Here is a 15,950-nt window from a genome sequence, read left to right on the forward strand (position 1 = left end):
GTACTGTGGTTGTCGGCATGAAGACTCAACACAACAATGTGAATGGCCAAGTGTTTGGTTTGTTCATCACAAACTTAATCTTTAATTTTGTGCAAACCTATACTCACCTATGACATTTTAACAGTCTCCTATAAACATATTGCAACAAGTAATCACATATCTCCACGCAAACAAACAAGAGAAACGAGAAAAATATTAAACGTAAGAGCTTTATTTAGATTAGAATTTTTTATTTTGCACTTCATTGATAGGCTGCAGTGGTATATGAATATCTAAAACTGACAGCACTCAGAATTGGCCAGATTTACTGAAAAAAACTACCAATAGAACAACATGCCAATTTACAAAAAGTGGTTACCCTGATGGTACTCACAAATTGGAAAGTCATACACAGCTGATTTATAAATATTGTTTATGATTTACCATTAACAGAAAGAAAAACAACACCTGACACATTATGCATATTTTCTCGGCTGATTGTGGTATTTTTAAACTGTATGTATTTGATTTTGACCATTTTTACTTAAATAATACAGAATTATATTTCTGTATGTATAATTGATTTAACATTTGTTTTTCTTATTTCATTTTATATACTTTACTGATTTATTTGAACTATGACATTTGTTTTTTGGAGCTTTTTGGGGACACAGAGACTCCTTTGTGTAGGGCCAAGAATTTGCTACATCCCTGGACACCAGGCCAACATCCTTCACTTCGCCTTCACTTCCCCTGCTTGGTTGGCTCAGCCAATCAAAAAGCATGTGTGTATATAACATTGACGCCAGCCTGCAGTATACACTTTGGCCACAGAGTGGCAGCACATACCAACACATGTAATTACGCAACCTATTACCAAACGCTGAAAGAGAGTTCCATAACACTGCAGCTGCTCCTCATCTGCCCCTCATGGTGCTCCTGTTTCACTGAAGGTAAGTTGTCTATAATCTTTAAGATAAAGTTAAATTGCTTAATGTAAGAATTATATTTAGGTTTCATTCAAACCCAAGAGTAGAGCCGTGTAAGTACAAAGTACAAACCGTGTAATTTTTAAGTTGACGGTCCCCTTGTGTAACTGCTGCCTTACAGTCTTGTATCTATTTCCTGACTTTCTGTTGACTTTGTAAAGTGAAGCATATGTGTGTAAAAGCATGCAAATACACTAAAAGTGTCTTTTTTCGTCTCCACTGAAACAGGAAGAGGCTGTTTATGTAACTGAGACAACAATGAAGTCAGTCGCCTGTTTCTCATCGTCTGTCAGAGCTGCCTGTCAGCACACCTCAGCATGTTTCCCTCTAAATCGGGCTATAATTCTCTGCAGTCCAGTGAGCAGATGTACCAAAGTGGATTTCACTAACAAAACTGTAATTGCGCAACAGCCGTGCGTAACCGGTGTGCGTTCTTTTCATAATACGCACGTGAGCACAGCAGCGGTGCAGCATGTGAGTGCAGCCTCTCTGACCACCCCGGTGCCCATACCGGGGAGAAGAGAGGATGATCTGACCGTGGTCCAGTTTGGCAGACACATACCCCCTAAAACAGGTGCAAGACCAGCCCCTCAGCTCTCTCCATACAGCCCATACACCAAACCACAGAACAATGCAGCTGCACTAGTCAACATCCAGTCTCTGACTGAAGGGGAGGTGATTCCTGAGCTGTGCTCCAAGCTGGCAGGCTTCCCCAGCAATGACAGGGCAGAGGGACTGGCCACTTTACTTGGAGCATGTGTTGAATTTGGCCTGGCAGCTCACAACCCTCTAGTCCTCAGACTGATAAATGAGTGCCTGGAACTCCTCTCCAATAGGGACATCGGGGTGTCACAGGTTTGCCACCTGGGTGAGGTGGCACACGCCCTGGAAGGCCGCCAGTCAGCCATGGTGACAGAGGTCCTGGACTCTATATGTGGTGCTGTAGAGGAGGATGTTGTGTCTCCCAGCGAGGCTGCCAGAGTCTACTCCCTGCTGGCCCTGTGTCACAATCCGGGCAGCCAGCGGCAGAGACTCATGCTGTCCACTTTGCACAGGCACACACAGAGGATGGTCCACCGGCTGAATGCCTGCCAAGTCAGCGATATACTGCAGGCCCTGGTGAAGTTACAGCAGAGACGGGTAGGAAGAGCAGCGACACCTCAGCTCCTCTTCTGATGCAGAATGATTTCAGTTTTGAAAATCTTACACCTAATTGTCATGGCTCTGTGCTGCGAGTGTCTGAAGGGACACTGAATGTTTTTCTGTCTTTTGATAACACGACACTATGACTTTTTTATAAATTAGTTTTATAATGAATTATTGTACAATGACATTTTCGATTTTGAAAGAACATAGTCTATTATGACTTTTATGGTTTTTAAAGACATAATATACTGTGATATTTTCATGATTTTTTTAACGACCTACTATACAATGACCTTTTCCTGATTTTTTAAAAATTAATTATTATACTGTGATGTTTTTATGTTTTTTTTGAATGACATAGTACACTTTGACCTTTTTTATGATTTTTTAAATGAATTATTCTATGACATACTATACAGTGATGTTCTTGTGATTTTATTTAACGACCTACTATAATATGACATTTTACTGATTTTTTTGAAGGACATTACACTATGATGCTTTTATGTTTTTGATTAAAAAAATAAGATACTATAACTTACTAGAGTTTTTAAATGACACACCATGATATGATGTTTTTAGAATTTTTTAATGACATACTATACTAAAATGTTTTAGATTTTTTTTTAATGACATACTATACTATAACTTTTTAATCATTTTTTTTAGAGACATTTTGATGATATTTTAATGACATACGATACTATGATGATTTTCTGGTTTTTGTTAAATAATATACCATACTATTGAATTGTAATTGGTGTCTTTACATGGACAAGTTCAGGATATTAATAACGATATTTGTTCCACAGGCCATTACCTTGGTTCTGAGGCTGAGTCACAGAGCATCACGTGTCTTCAAAGCTTTCAAGGATGAAGAAGTTATCAAAGTGCTTTCTGCCCTGATGATCCTAGGACAGCATGACGAAGAGCTCCTGGCTGCGATAGAGAAACACCTACCAGGTCTGGTTTATTTATTTATTTATTTTTTTTGGAATAGAATAGAATTTTTTTCACTGCCATTGTATGATAAAAGAAAATCTGTAGTGCTACTTTTGAACAGTCCAGTTACAATAAATAAACAAGACATCTGCAATGCACAGTCAACACACACATCACTCACACAGTAACCCATTATCTGCACATAATACGCACATTCCTCTGACATTAGAGAGCCTTAGGCTGCTGCACCATTGCACACTGCTGTTCTTATTTCATTTTGAACCCTTTCACACCTGAGCAAATTGGCTTTATTATTTTCGTAATCACGGGAAGAAGAAAATAAGCTGCATAATCGATGGCCCTAAACTTGGATAATGCTTTCCCGTAGTTTTCCTCGACTCAAAGCACTTTTACACATTCATATACTGGTGGCCCAGGCTACAGCACAAGGTGCCGCTTGTTACCCAGTAATCAATCACATGCACTCAAACACCGATAAAACAGCCACTGGGGGCAATTCTTCTTGAGGAGCCAGGGATCAAATGCCAACACTCTGATTAGTGGACAACCCACTCTTCCTCTGAGCCACAGCCACCCCATAATTACCTGAAAATTAGAAAAAAAAATTTAAAAGAAAAGAAAAAAGTAAAGTAAATCCCCCCAAACAAACAGAGAAATGAACTCAAAAAGTGCTTAAAAATGATTTTAAAACATAATATTAAATATGTCACTATGATAACTCGATAGCATGTAGTTTTCCCTTCCTGATTTTAAAATAAATTTTAAATACAAAAAATCTTGCAATTTGCTCGACATTAATGCCAAGTTGCACATTGCCTTGCAACCTGTGTTTCAGAAGAAGAAACCAAACCAAATTGTTCAGTCTCCAAAGTTTTAAATACAGGTTTCAAAGGATTAACTGGGTTTAGGGAAACGTGGCCATTGGTCTAAATAAATGTGTTCTTTATAACTATTGCTAGTTGCAATACTATTGCTATTTGGAGGCAAAAATACAAGGACAGCAGCATTTAAATGTAATCCTGAGTTTCTGTGCTGTGCTGCATGTTTCAGGGAGGCTGGGGACATGTGATCCAGAGCTGATCAGTACTGTCATGGAGTACTGTCTGCAAATGAAGTGCCGCTCCGAGCCAATCTTTGAGTCTGTGGCTGAGAACTTTGTATGTCATGCTGAGAGGCACAGCACCCTTCAGATAGCTAAACAGATTGTTGCCATGGGGAGACTCAACTATCTGCCACAGGTGAGGCTGTCAGTAATGTTCTGTCTAAATGAGTGTGTAAAACATATTTGATCACTGTAAGATGAGTATTTGCAAACAGACTAATTAATGTCTCCTTAACTCCGCAGTGCTCCATTGGGATGTTTAAAAAGCTGGAGAGCATTTTGTCGACAAGGTTTTCTCAGTTCCAGCCGCGCTCGCTGATAGAGGTGTTGCACGCCTGCATCCATCTGGAACGCTTTCCGCTCAACTACATGTCCAAAGTGTTTAGCCCATACTTCCTACACAGGCTACAAGGTATATAAAAGGCTGCTTACTCTCAAAATGCAAACATTATAGGAATCATACAAGTTGACTAAATGATCATTGCATTGGATTCTACAGGTGTACCTAAAAAGTAGCAACTAAGTGCACTTTCCTGTTATACCACTCTTTCTACAATCTCCGGTCACTCAACATGTTGAAATATAGAGCTTTGCATAACATATTTTGTAGTATTTTAGTGCCGTTTGTGATATAAACCAGGTCACACAAAAGCTTTGCATCCACAGCACAACATGAAAATCACATCAATGTATGTAACAGGTAATTCAAACTCTCCTTGTCTGTCCTACAGCACAGAGGGGGGCGTTGGACAAGAATGCAATGGGACAACTGACACAGCTCCATCTCTCCACCTCATTAGAGTGCACTCACTATTGGGTGGGTATAACACAGCTTTATAAGTTTGGGAGTTTTTGAACATTAAATAGTGTGTATAGTGCTATTATACAAACTTAATAAACAAATAGGGACCAAATTATATAATGTGACAATACATTGGGGACAACTGCCTGCCATCAAAAAGGTAATTAAAAAATAAACCAAAAGCAAACAACACAAAAAAGTATTACATTTTTCACTGCTCCTGAAAGCAGCAATCCTCAGTGTCCACTTTACATGTCTTTGCTGTGGCCATGTCTGATATGTAACAGGAAATGCCTGCTGTTTGGTAATGATTCAGAATTGTACAAAGTTAAAAAAAAATCATGAGAATGTTATAGTATAGTTTGTTGTTCAAATAATCATAAAAACATCGTAGTATCATATGTTGTTTAACAAATCATAAAAATGGCATAGTTTAATATGTTCTTCAAACTATCATAAAAACATCATCAGTATAAAATTGTTTTAAAAAAACATAAAAATTGAATGGTATAGTCTGACATTCAAAAAAACCACATAGTTCAGTATGTTCAGAACATCAAGATGTCATGGTAACATATGTCATTCAAAAATTCAAAACAGCATCATAGTATATTGTTCAAAAACTCATAAAAATGTCATAGTACAGTATGTTGTTGAAAAAAAGCATAGAAATGTTGTAGTATAGTATGTCATTTTAAAAATGGTAAAAACATCCTAGTAAAGTATGTCATTCAAAAAATCATTACAATGTCATAATATATTATGTCATTCAAATGTTCATAGAAACCTCTTAGTATAGTATGCCCTTTAAAAAATCATGAAAACGTCATTGTACATTACGTTGATCAAAAAATCATTAAAACACCTTAGTACAGTATGCTGTACAAAAAATCATAAAATGTTTTATATTGTTCAAAAAGTCACTAAGGTCATAGTTCTGTGTGTCTTAAATGAAATTCTAAAAATGACAAAGTATAGTTTGTGTACATCACTGTACGTCATTAAAGAAAATCATTAAAACATCATGGAATAGTTGTAATACTATAACACTTTTTTTTTTTTTTTTTTTTACATAATTACAATAATGCTTTTAAATGAAGCAATATCTGATTGAAAATAAACAAACAAATATTAACAATCATGAATTCCCCTCTATGTCCTCCTCATCAGGGTCCCAGACTTCCTTACGGCCTGCATGTGAAGAAGTTTTCGTCTTTGGATCAGGCCTTCGAGACACCCATGGAGAATCTCTTCTACAAACAGGTCAAAGGGCCGCTTACAGAGCTGTTGGGGGGAAAATTATTCTCCACCAAAATCTTAACCCCTTATGGATACACAATAGGTAAGCAATATGCATATACACACAACCATATGATCCCTATGGGGAAATTTAAAGAAGTACTTAACCCATAAAATTGTAACTTGCACATCACTTTTTTCACCCTTGTGTTAAGTTCATAAAGAAAGCTTTTTCTTGCAAGCCTTCACAGTGAATGGCGAATCCAATCATGAACGAAATTCTTGATGAACTGAATAAAATGTGGGTCATGTTACTTTTCAACATATTTCTACGCATGAGAAGTGCATCTGTGTTGAACTCGGTGCATGCATCTCATTCAGAAGTAGTTACGCTACTCGTCCAGTGCGTGAGACTGTTAATGCAAAAGTGTTTCTAGTAGTAATGTTATTTTTAACAAATTCAACACAATACGAGGTGAGTTTTTGTTAAAGAATTTATTACTTTTGGGGTAAAGCATTCCTTCAGTGCAGACCTGGCTCACCTAAACTGCTCTACTGACTTTTATTTATTTTTTTTATTTTTCTGTCCAGATGTGGAAATCTGCCTGGATGAGCAGGGATATGTTCTGCCTCTGTCTCAGTGGGAACACACATACAGAAGGTGAGACCGACAATCTGCAGAGCGGGTGCAGTCAGAGTTACTAACATTTTCAACCAAATGAAAAGTGAACAAACACCTATTCTCTATGTCTCGTTAATGTGTAGGATGGCACTGTGTCTGGACGGCCAGAACCGTTTCTGTAGCAACACACAGCACCTGCTTGGAAAGGAAGCAACTAAAAGGAGACACCTTCGCAGGATGGGCTATGAGGTGGTGCAGGTATGCATCCGGGTACACAGCTACTTTGCAGTTTCATCTTGCTTTACTCGTAGTTTAACTAGTTATTCAACAACTTGTCAAACTGCATCAGTCGTTAACATTGACACATTGACACTTTTACTCATCAAAGCATGGTAACCACAGAAAAATTGGCTGACAAGCAACATCTCTGCTCTTTTTCTCCTCCAGATCCCTTACTTTGAATTTGAGAAGCTGATAACTCCGGAGGAAAAGGTCCAGTATCTCCACAACAAAATATATCCCACCATTTTCAAGTTCAATAACGGATCTTAGCTGCCTACCAAGTTCAACCTAAGATTCCCCAGTGACTTTGCCTCTGTTGCTGTACAACTAACCTTCGAATGAACTGTTTGGAGATTGAAGCGCACAAGGTATGTACAGTATGAAGAAGAGAGAAAGCATGAAAGAAAATGAAAATGTTTTTGTCTGTGATATTTAGATTCTTCACACACATATCCTAATGACAGTACAGTCTGGAAACGAGGCAGAATAAAATGTTTCACAGGCATAAAAGTGCCCAATAATTCAGGAATATTTTAACAGATGTTACTGTAACATGAATTCATGACAAATCTTCTGGCATTGTTCCCATTGTCCCTACTTTTTTTTTTTTTTTTGACATTTTACGAAACAACCTGCCTTGTTTTTTATCACAAAGTAAAACAAAAAAAGTAATTGTATAGTTTGTACCATTGTACTTTTTTAAAAAAAAAAAAAAAGCATCTGATATCAAAGCTTAGTGTTGAATTTGGATATGGGTGATTTTTTTTTCTGGTTAAAAGTTTAAAAATGGAACATACATACAATGGACATAAAAATGGAAATGCAGCTGCTAAAGACAGGTAGAAACTGCTGAAATACTACTTCCTTATTGATTTGTGTTACTTTATAATACCTTATATTTGCAATTTATAGCCTTAATTCAGAATAATTTTAATGACCATTATTGACTGAATCTTATTTTAAATGAATACTGATCATTTTGGTATTTTTCCTTTAATTTATTCTTTTGTTAAATGGACATGATGGTGACTTTTTGTGTGATTATTATGTTACCTCTTGTATTTGACATGTCTGAGATGATTAAAATGAAATGCACATGAGAGGTGTGCAAATGTCAGATGTGAAATATGCTTCTATTGGATCTTTGAAGATATACCATATATTGCCTCATCTTTATCCTTAAGACCAGTGGTTGATTCTTCAAAGCAGGAAAGACCTCTGTTAGAACATGTACCGTGGAGAAAAAACACACAGGGTCTAGGAAATTTCACATCTTTCCTGAAAAAAGTAAACAAATTTACATTTCAAAGTCTGTTAATAACAGCCATTAATATATTTCCCAATGGTACAATTACCCATATTAATTTGATCAGACAGACAACCACATCAACTCTGTGAAATAATGGAATCAAGGCCTAAGATTAAATTTAACCTTTAACTCGAACACTGAAAAAGACATAATATAGCATGATTATTTAAATTAAATCATAGTATATGATGCCAAATAAAAAAGTCAAACTAATACAATGTATAACAAAAAATGAAAGCCATATTATATCATGGCTAAAAAGGTCAGACAACAATATAACAGTAATAATAGTAGAAAAAAATGTTTTTACATCATTTAAAAAAGACAGTCATAATATTGTATGTCATTAAAAAAAATCCTGGGGCGCCTGGTGGCTTAGTGGATAGAGCAGGCGCCCCATGTATAGAGGCTGTGTCCTCGCTGCAGCAGCCCCGGGTTTGACTTTGCTGCATGTCATTCCCTCTCTCTCTCCCCATTTCACACTTGTGCTGTCCTATGGATTAAAGGCAAAAACACCCAAAAAACTTTAATAAAAACTTTAAAAAAAAAAAAAAGTATGTCACTCAAAAATCATCAGAAATCATCAAAAACATCATAATATAATATCTCATTAAAAAAATCAACATCATGGTATAGTATGCCAGTTTCAAATCATAAAACAATATTAAATACCTAGTATAGTATGTCACTCAAAATCATCAAAAATGTCATAGCACGGTATGTCGCGCAACAATCATCAGAAATCATCAAAAACGTCACTGTAAGTGTATTATGTCGTTCTAACATCATCAAAAATGTCACAGTATAATTTGTCGCTCAAAAAACATTAAAAAAAATGTCGTAGTATAGTGTCTCTCAAAAATCATCATAAATCTTAAAAAATGCCATAGTGTAGTATTCCACCCAAAAATCACCAGAAATCATTACAAACATGATAGTACAGTATGGCACTCAAAAATCATCAAAAAATGTCATAGTATACTATGTTGCTCAAAACTCACAAACATCATCAAAAATGTCAAAGTATAGTATGTCAAAAATAATTAAAGATCATCCAAAACATCATAGAATAGTATGTGCCCAAAAATCATGTCAAAATCTGATGTTTTTTCGACATACTATACTATGTCATTCTCTGCCATTTTCCGACATGCTATATTATGACTTTTGACATTTTTTTTGAGATTGTAAACTATGAAAATTCTATACACGCCATAATATGTTGTTTTCAATCATTTTTTGTTGTTTTTGGACATGCTATACTATTTTGTTTTCGGCCATTTTTCCAACACGCTATAGTATGTGTTTGGGCCATGTTTTTTCAACATTGTATACTATGACGTGTCTCTACAAGCTATAATATGTCGTTTTCAGCCATTTTTTTTGACAAGTCAAAATTTGTCAGCCTGGCTGACTACATTAAAGATGAAATGGTTTCGCACGATGTCCCTTCCACCCTCGATGGGTTGATCCAGTAGGCCATCCGGATGGACCTTTGCATTCAGTCCAGCAGACGAAAGAGGTGTCAGGAGGTCTCCCATCGCGCACCACTTGTCCGTTCCCAAGGGGGCTCCTCCGGCTCCTTTTCCTAGCCTAATCAGCAGCAGCAGGGGGAGGTCGAACTGATGCAATGGGCCTCACCTCCCTAACCCCAGAGGAGCAAGAGCGTCGTCATCAATCCAACCTGTGTATGTACTGTGGGCTAGTGGGTCACTTCGTCTCCAGGTGTCCAGTAAAAGCCAAGCCTGGGAGATACTACTGAGCCTGACTGCTATTATTCTGCCTCCCCACAACCAAAAACCTCTGCTCCAAGCCCAGCTCCTTCTTCCTGACTGCCCCCACTCCCTGGCAACCTTGACTGACTCTCAGGCAGACGCCTGCATCATCAATGGGGGGCTGGCTCGGCAGCTGGTGCTCGAGCGGGTTCCTCTGCCTCATCTTATTCTTGCTGCCTTTCATCCTAGGTTACCTTTGGCTTTGTCAGCACAACCTCCACATTGACTGGGAGACTGGGGCCATTTGGGAGTGGGGCACCTCCTGTCAACTCACCTGCCTGAAGCAAGACTCCATTCTTTACTATGGCGTTTTTGGCCATTTTTTCGACATGCTAAATGATTACTTTTATGGACATTTTTTCCACATGGTATACTATGACGCGTCTCTACAAGCTATAACCCTTATGACATGTCAAAATATGACATTTATCAACATCCTATACAATGGCGTTTTCTGACATTTTTTTAACATGCTAAATTATGTTTACGTTTTTGGTCTTTTTTGGCTTTTATTTCCCCTTTGTATACTATACATGTCTCTAAAACCTATAATAAGTAGTTTTCAGCAGTTTTTATAATGTCATATTTTTTTTTACGTTTTCGACATACTATACTAAACAATATTATATTATACTATAGTGGCCATTTTTTCACCATACTAAAATTATGACGTTTTTGGACTTTTTTAGCCTTTAGTCCCACTTTGTTTACCATGACAGGTCTCGACAAGCTATTACATGTGATTTTCAGACATTTTCATGACATGTCAAAATTTGACATTTTTCGACATGGTGTTTTTGGCCATTTTTTCCAAATGTTACATTATGATGTTTTTGGACTATTTTGGCCTTTTTTATTCACTTTCTCACGATAGGTCACTTCAAGCTATTATATGTTGTTTTCAGCCATTTTTATGACGTAAAAATTTGACATTTTTTAACATGCTATACGATGCTGTTTTTGGACGTGTTTTTTGAACATGCTAAAGTGTAACGTTTTTTGACTTTTTTAGTTGTTATTCCCAGTTCCCAGTATACTATGATAGGTCTCTACAAGCTATTATATGGCATGTTCAGCCATTTTTGGAACATGTCAAAATTTGGCATTTTTGGTATGTATGCATATGCGAGTATGCAATTTTTGGCCATTTTTTCAACATGCTAAATTATGATATTTTTGGCCTTTTTTGGCCTTTGTTTACACTTTGTATAATATGACTTGTCTTTATAATCTATGATATGTTGTTTTTAGCAATTTTTATGACATCAAAATTTAATATTTGTCGACAAACTATACTATGGTGTTTTTGGCTATTATTTTAACATGCTAAATTATCAAGTTTTTTACTTTTTTTACCTTTATTCCCACTTTGTATATTATGTCTCTACAAGCTATAATAAGTTGTTTTTAGTCATTTTTTGGACTTGTCAAAACTTGACATTGTTGCCATACAACAGTATGCAAATTCTGGTGATTTTTCAACATGCTAGATTATGACGTTTTTTGCCTCTTTTAGCCGTTGTTTCCACTTTGTATATTATGACACATCTCTACAAGCTATAATATCTTATTCAGTCATTTTTGGGACCTGTCAAAATCTGACATTTTTGCCATGCCATCATATGCCATTTTGGGTAATTTTTTTCAACATGCTAAATTATTAGGTTTTCGGCATTTTTTGGCCGTTGTTTTCACTGTGCATATTATAACACGTTTCTACAAGCTAAAATATGATGTTTTTAGACATTTTTGGGACATTTCAAAATTTGGCATATTTGCAACACTTTAGTGTGCGATTTTTGGCCATTTTTTCAACATGCTAAATTATGACATTTTTGGCCCATTTTGACCATTATTTCCACGTTGCATTTTATACCGCGTCTCTACAAGCTTTAACATGTTATTTTTATCCATTTTTGAGTCATGTCAAAATTTGACATTTTTGCCATACTATAGTATGCGATTTTTGGCCATTTTTTCACCATGCTAAATGATGATGTTTTGGGCCTTTTTTGGCCCTTTTATCCTCTTCATATTCTATAACGCATCTCTGCGTGCTATAATAAGTCGTTTTTAGTCATTTTTTGGACTTGTCAAAATCTGACATTTTTGCCATACTATAGTATGCGACTTTTCACCATTTTTTTTTTCAATATACTAAATTATGATGTTTTTGGACTTTTTTGACCTTTGTTTCCACTTTGCATATTATAACGCGTCTCTACAAGCTATAATATGTCATTTTCAGCCATTTTTGGGACATGCCAAAATTTGACATTTTTGCCATGCTATAGTATGCGATTTTTGGCCATTTTTCAACATGCTGAATGATGTCCTTTTTTTTGCCTTTTTTGACCATTATTTCCACTTTGCATGTTATAACGCTTCTCCACTAGCTATAACATGTTGTTTTTAGCCATTTTTGGGACATGTCTAAATTTGACATTTTTGCCATACTATAGTATGCGTTTTTTTGCCATTTTTTCAACATGCTAAGTTAAGACATTTTTGGCCATTTTTGGCCTTTTTATCCACTTCATATTCTATAACGTGGCTCTGCATGCTATACAATTTCATTTTTAGCCATTTTTGGGACATGTCAAAATTTGACATTTTTGCCATACTATACTATGCGATTTTTGGCCATTTTTTTTCAACATGCTAAATTATGATGTTTTTGGCGTTTTTTGACCTATGTTTCCACTTAGTATACTATAACGCATTTCTACCAGCTATAGAATTTCATTTTTAGCCATTTTTGGGACATGTCAAAATTTGACATTTTTGCCATACTATAGTATGAGACTTTCCACCATTTTTTTCGATATGCTAAATTATGACGTTTTGGGACTATTTGGACCTTTGTTTCCACTTTGCATATTATAACGCCTCTCTACAAGCTATAAATATGTTTTATTAAGTCATTTTTAGGACATGTTAATATTTGATATTTTTGCCATAGTATAGCATGTGATTTTTGGCCATTTTTTAAATATGCTAAATTATGATGTTTTTAGCCTATTTTTACCATAAAAATCGCATACTATAGTATAGCTAAAATGACAAATTTTGACACGTTCCAAAAATGACTAAAAACAACATATTATGTCATGCAGAGATGCGTTATAGTATACAAAGTGGAAAGAAAGGTCAAAAAAGGCTGAAAAAGTCATAATTTAGCATGGTGAAAAAATGGCCAAAAATCGCATACTATAGTATGGCAAAAATGTCAAATTTTGACACATTCCAAAAATGACTAAAAACAACATATTATGTCATGCAGAGATACTTTATAGTATACAAAGTGAAAAACAGGGTTAAAAAGTCATAATTTAGCATGGTGAAAAAATGGCCAAAAATCGCATACTATAGTGTGGGAAGAATGTCAAATTTTGACAAGTCCCAAAAATTGCTAAGAACGACATGTTAAAGATTGTAGAGATGCGTTATAACATGCATAGTGGAAATAATGGTCAAAAAAGACCAAAAACGTCATAATTTAGCATGTTGAAAAAATGTCCAAAAATCGCATACTATAGTATGGCAAAAATGTCAAATTTTGACACGTCCCAAAAATGGTTAAAAACAACAAATTATAGCTTGTAGAGAAGCATCATAGCATACAAAGTGGAAACAAAAGTCAAAATAGGCCAAAAACATTATAATTTAACATATTGAAAAAGTGGCCAAAAATTGCATACTATACTATGACAAAAAATGTCAAATTTTGACAAGTCCAAAAAATTACTAAAAACGACTTATTAAAGCTTGTAGAGACGCATTATAGTACGCAAAGTGGAAACAAATGTCATAAAAAGCCAAAAATGTCATAATTTAGCATGTTGAAAAAATGGCCAAAAATCGCATACTATAGTATGGCTAAAATTACAAATTTTGACACGTTCCAAAAATGACTAAAAACAACATATTATAGCATGCAGAGATGCGTTATAGTATACAAAGTGGAAACAAAGGTAAAAAAAAAAAAAAGCCAAAAACGTCATATTCACTATGGTATGGCAAAAATTTCAAATTTCAATACGTCCCAAAAACGGCTGCAAATTACATATTATCTTTTGTAGAGACGTGTCATATTATAAAAAGTTGAAACAAAGGCCAAAAAAGGCTAACAATGTCATAATTTAGCATGTTGAAAAAATGGCCAAAAAAATTGCATGCTATAGTATGGCAAAAAAGTCTTATTTTGACATGTCCCAAAAATAGCTAATACCTTGTAGACACGCAATTTAGCATGGCTAAATTTTGACATGTCAAAAAAATGGCTAAAAATGACATACTGTAACTAGTCGAGACACTCTGCAGTATACAATGTCAAAAAAAAAAAAAAAATCATGATATAGCATGTTGAAAAAATGGCCGAAAACAACAAAGTATAGAATGTAAATAAACATCAAATTTTGCTCCTCCTGTTGCTCCTTAAACAAAGGAGCAGATAATGGTTCTGCTGCTTCGGCCCCCTCCACCTCTCCTGGTGTACTGGCCTGTCTCCTGTTATCTCCTCCACGCTCTTGACACTGTGCTGAGTGGCAAGGGCACTGGAAAAATGCAAAACTAGCCAAGAATCAGCCACAAAGGATGAGGAAAGGGAAATGGTCTGTGGCAACCACCTGCAAAACCAGTCCTTAATAGGAGTTTTCTTGCTAATTGCCGCTCCTTTCAACCTGTTGTCCCATTTGCACAACAGCAGGTGAAACTGATTCACAACCATTATTGCTTCCTTAGTGGACACCTTGATATCCAGAAGTGTGATTGACTTGGAGTTACACTGTTATGTGTTTTTTAACAGTGTAAATACATATACTTTCATAGAAACACACACATACATAACTACATACACATACGTCACAGGTGTAAGTGGTGACAGAGTGGTCTTCTTTTGGGGAGCAACACTGACCCAAAACAACATGCAGACAGGGATTTACAGGAAATGGTTTAATTTATTAAAAACTAATGTGCAAGTTAAGAGCAGGCTAAAAAATGAGAAAAGTCCTGAGCTCTAAAATGGAATAAAAAGATTTTTAAAAAAGGATAAAACGGTGTCTATAAAAGTTTGTCTGCCTCTCGCAGCCTGATGGCGTCCTCCACTGACGAAAAAAGTGGGAGGGAAATTGGGTCAGCAAATTGTATGTATTAACTTCCTATTACATCCAGATTCTGAACTAAGATTGAGTCTATTAGTCGCAGATTTCAACAGATAAAATTTAGTTCCAAAATAATCAATAAACGTAATCCACAGCAAACAAAACACAAAAACAAAGAACATCCATGCAAATAAAGAAATACATGAAATAAACAAAGCGAAACACATAAAAAACAAGGGCTCTTCTCTTAACGTAGTTAGCTGACTGCAGTTGCTCTTACAGTATGTATGCAGTATGCATACAATTGAGACATATTAAGCCATTCTAAGGTAACATTCGTTCAAATACTGGTTGACATTTTTTGACTCATTTATCCATTTAGCTTCGTGCAGCGATAGTATATTAAGATATTCGTACACGAGTTGCAAAATATTATTAGTACTTACACTTAAATGTGCTGTCATCTGTCATTGTGGTGTCTGTTATTACATCTAGCCAACTGTCATCTGTCAGTGAGCTGTCACAAGTTTGTGCTCTCTCGGCTTTGTTTATAACGCATGACACACCGTGACGTATGTGACGTACCATCCGCTGCGCAGAGGATTGTGGGTCAGAATTGCCAGAAAAGCATGGCTTTGGC

General features: G+C 35.9%; 1 protein-coding gene across 1 annotated transcript; it reads left to right on the forward strand.

Annotated features, from left to right (window-relative positions):
* The first annotated feature begins 828 nt into the window (after positions 1-828).
* Positions 829-7,713, forward strand: LOC121949273 (FAST kinase domain-containing protein 3, mitochondrial-like). Its single transcript, XM_042494918.1, has 10 exons — positions 829-932; positions 1,197-2,108; positions 2,927-3,077; positions 4,128-4,315; positions 4,423-4,591; positions 4,911-4,996; positions 6,152-6,323; positions 6,812-6,881; positions 6,986-7,100; positions 7,290-7,713. Exons 2-10 carry the CDS (start codon positions 1,227-1,229, stop codon positions 7,392-7,394), a joined length of 1,938 nt encoding a protein of 645 aa, XP_042350852.1. The 5' UTR covers positions 829-932; positions 1,197-1,226; the 3' UTR covers positions 7,395-7,713.
* Positions 7,714-15,950: the final 8,237 nt, after the last annotated feature.

The sequence above is a fragment of the Plectropomus leopardus genome, chromosome 10, assembly GCF_008729295.1.
Source record: "Plectropomus leopardus isolate mb chromosome 10, YSFRI_Pleo_2.0, whole genome shotgun sequence".
Taxonomy (NCBI): domain Eukaryota; kingdom Metazoa; phylum Chordata; class Actinopteri; order Perciformes; family Serranidae; genus Plectropomus; species Plectropomus leopardus.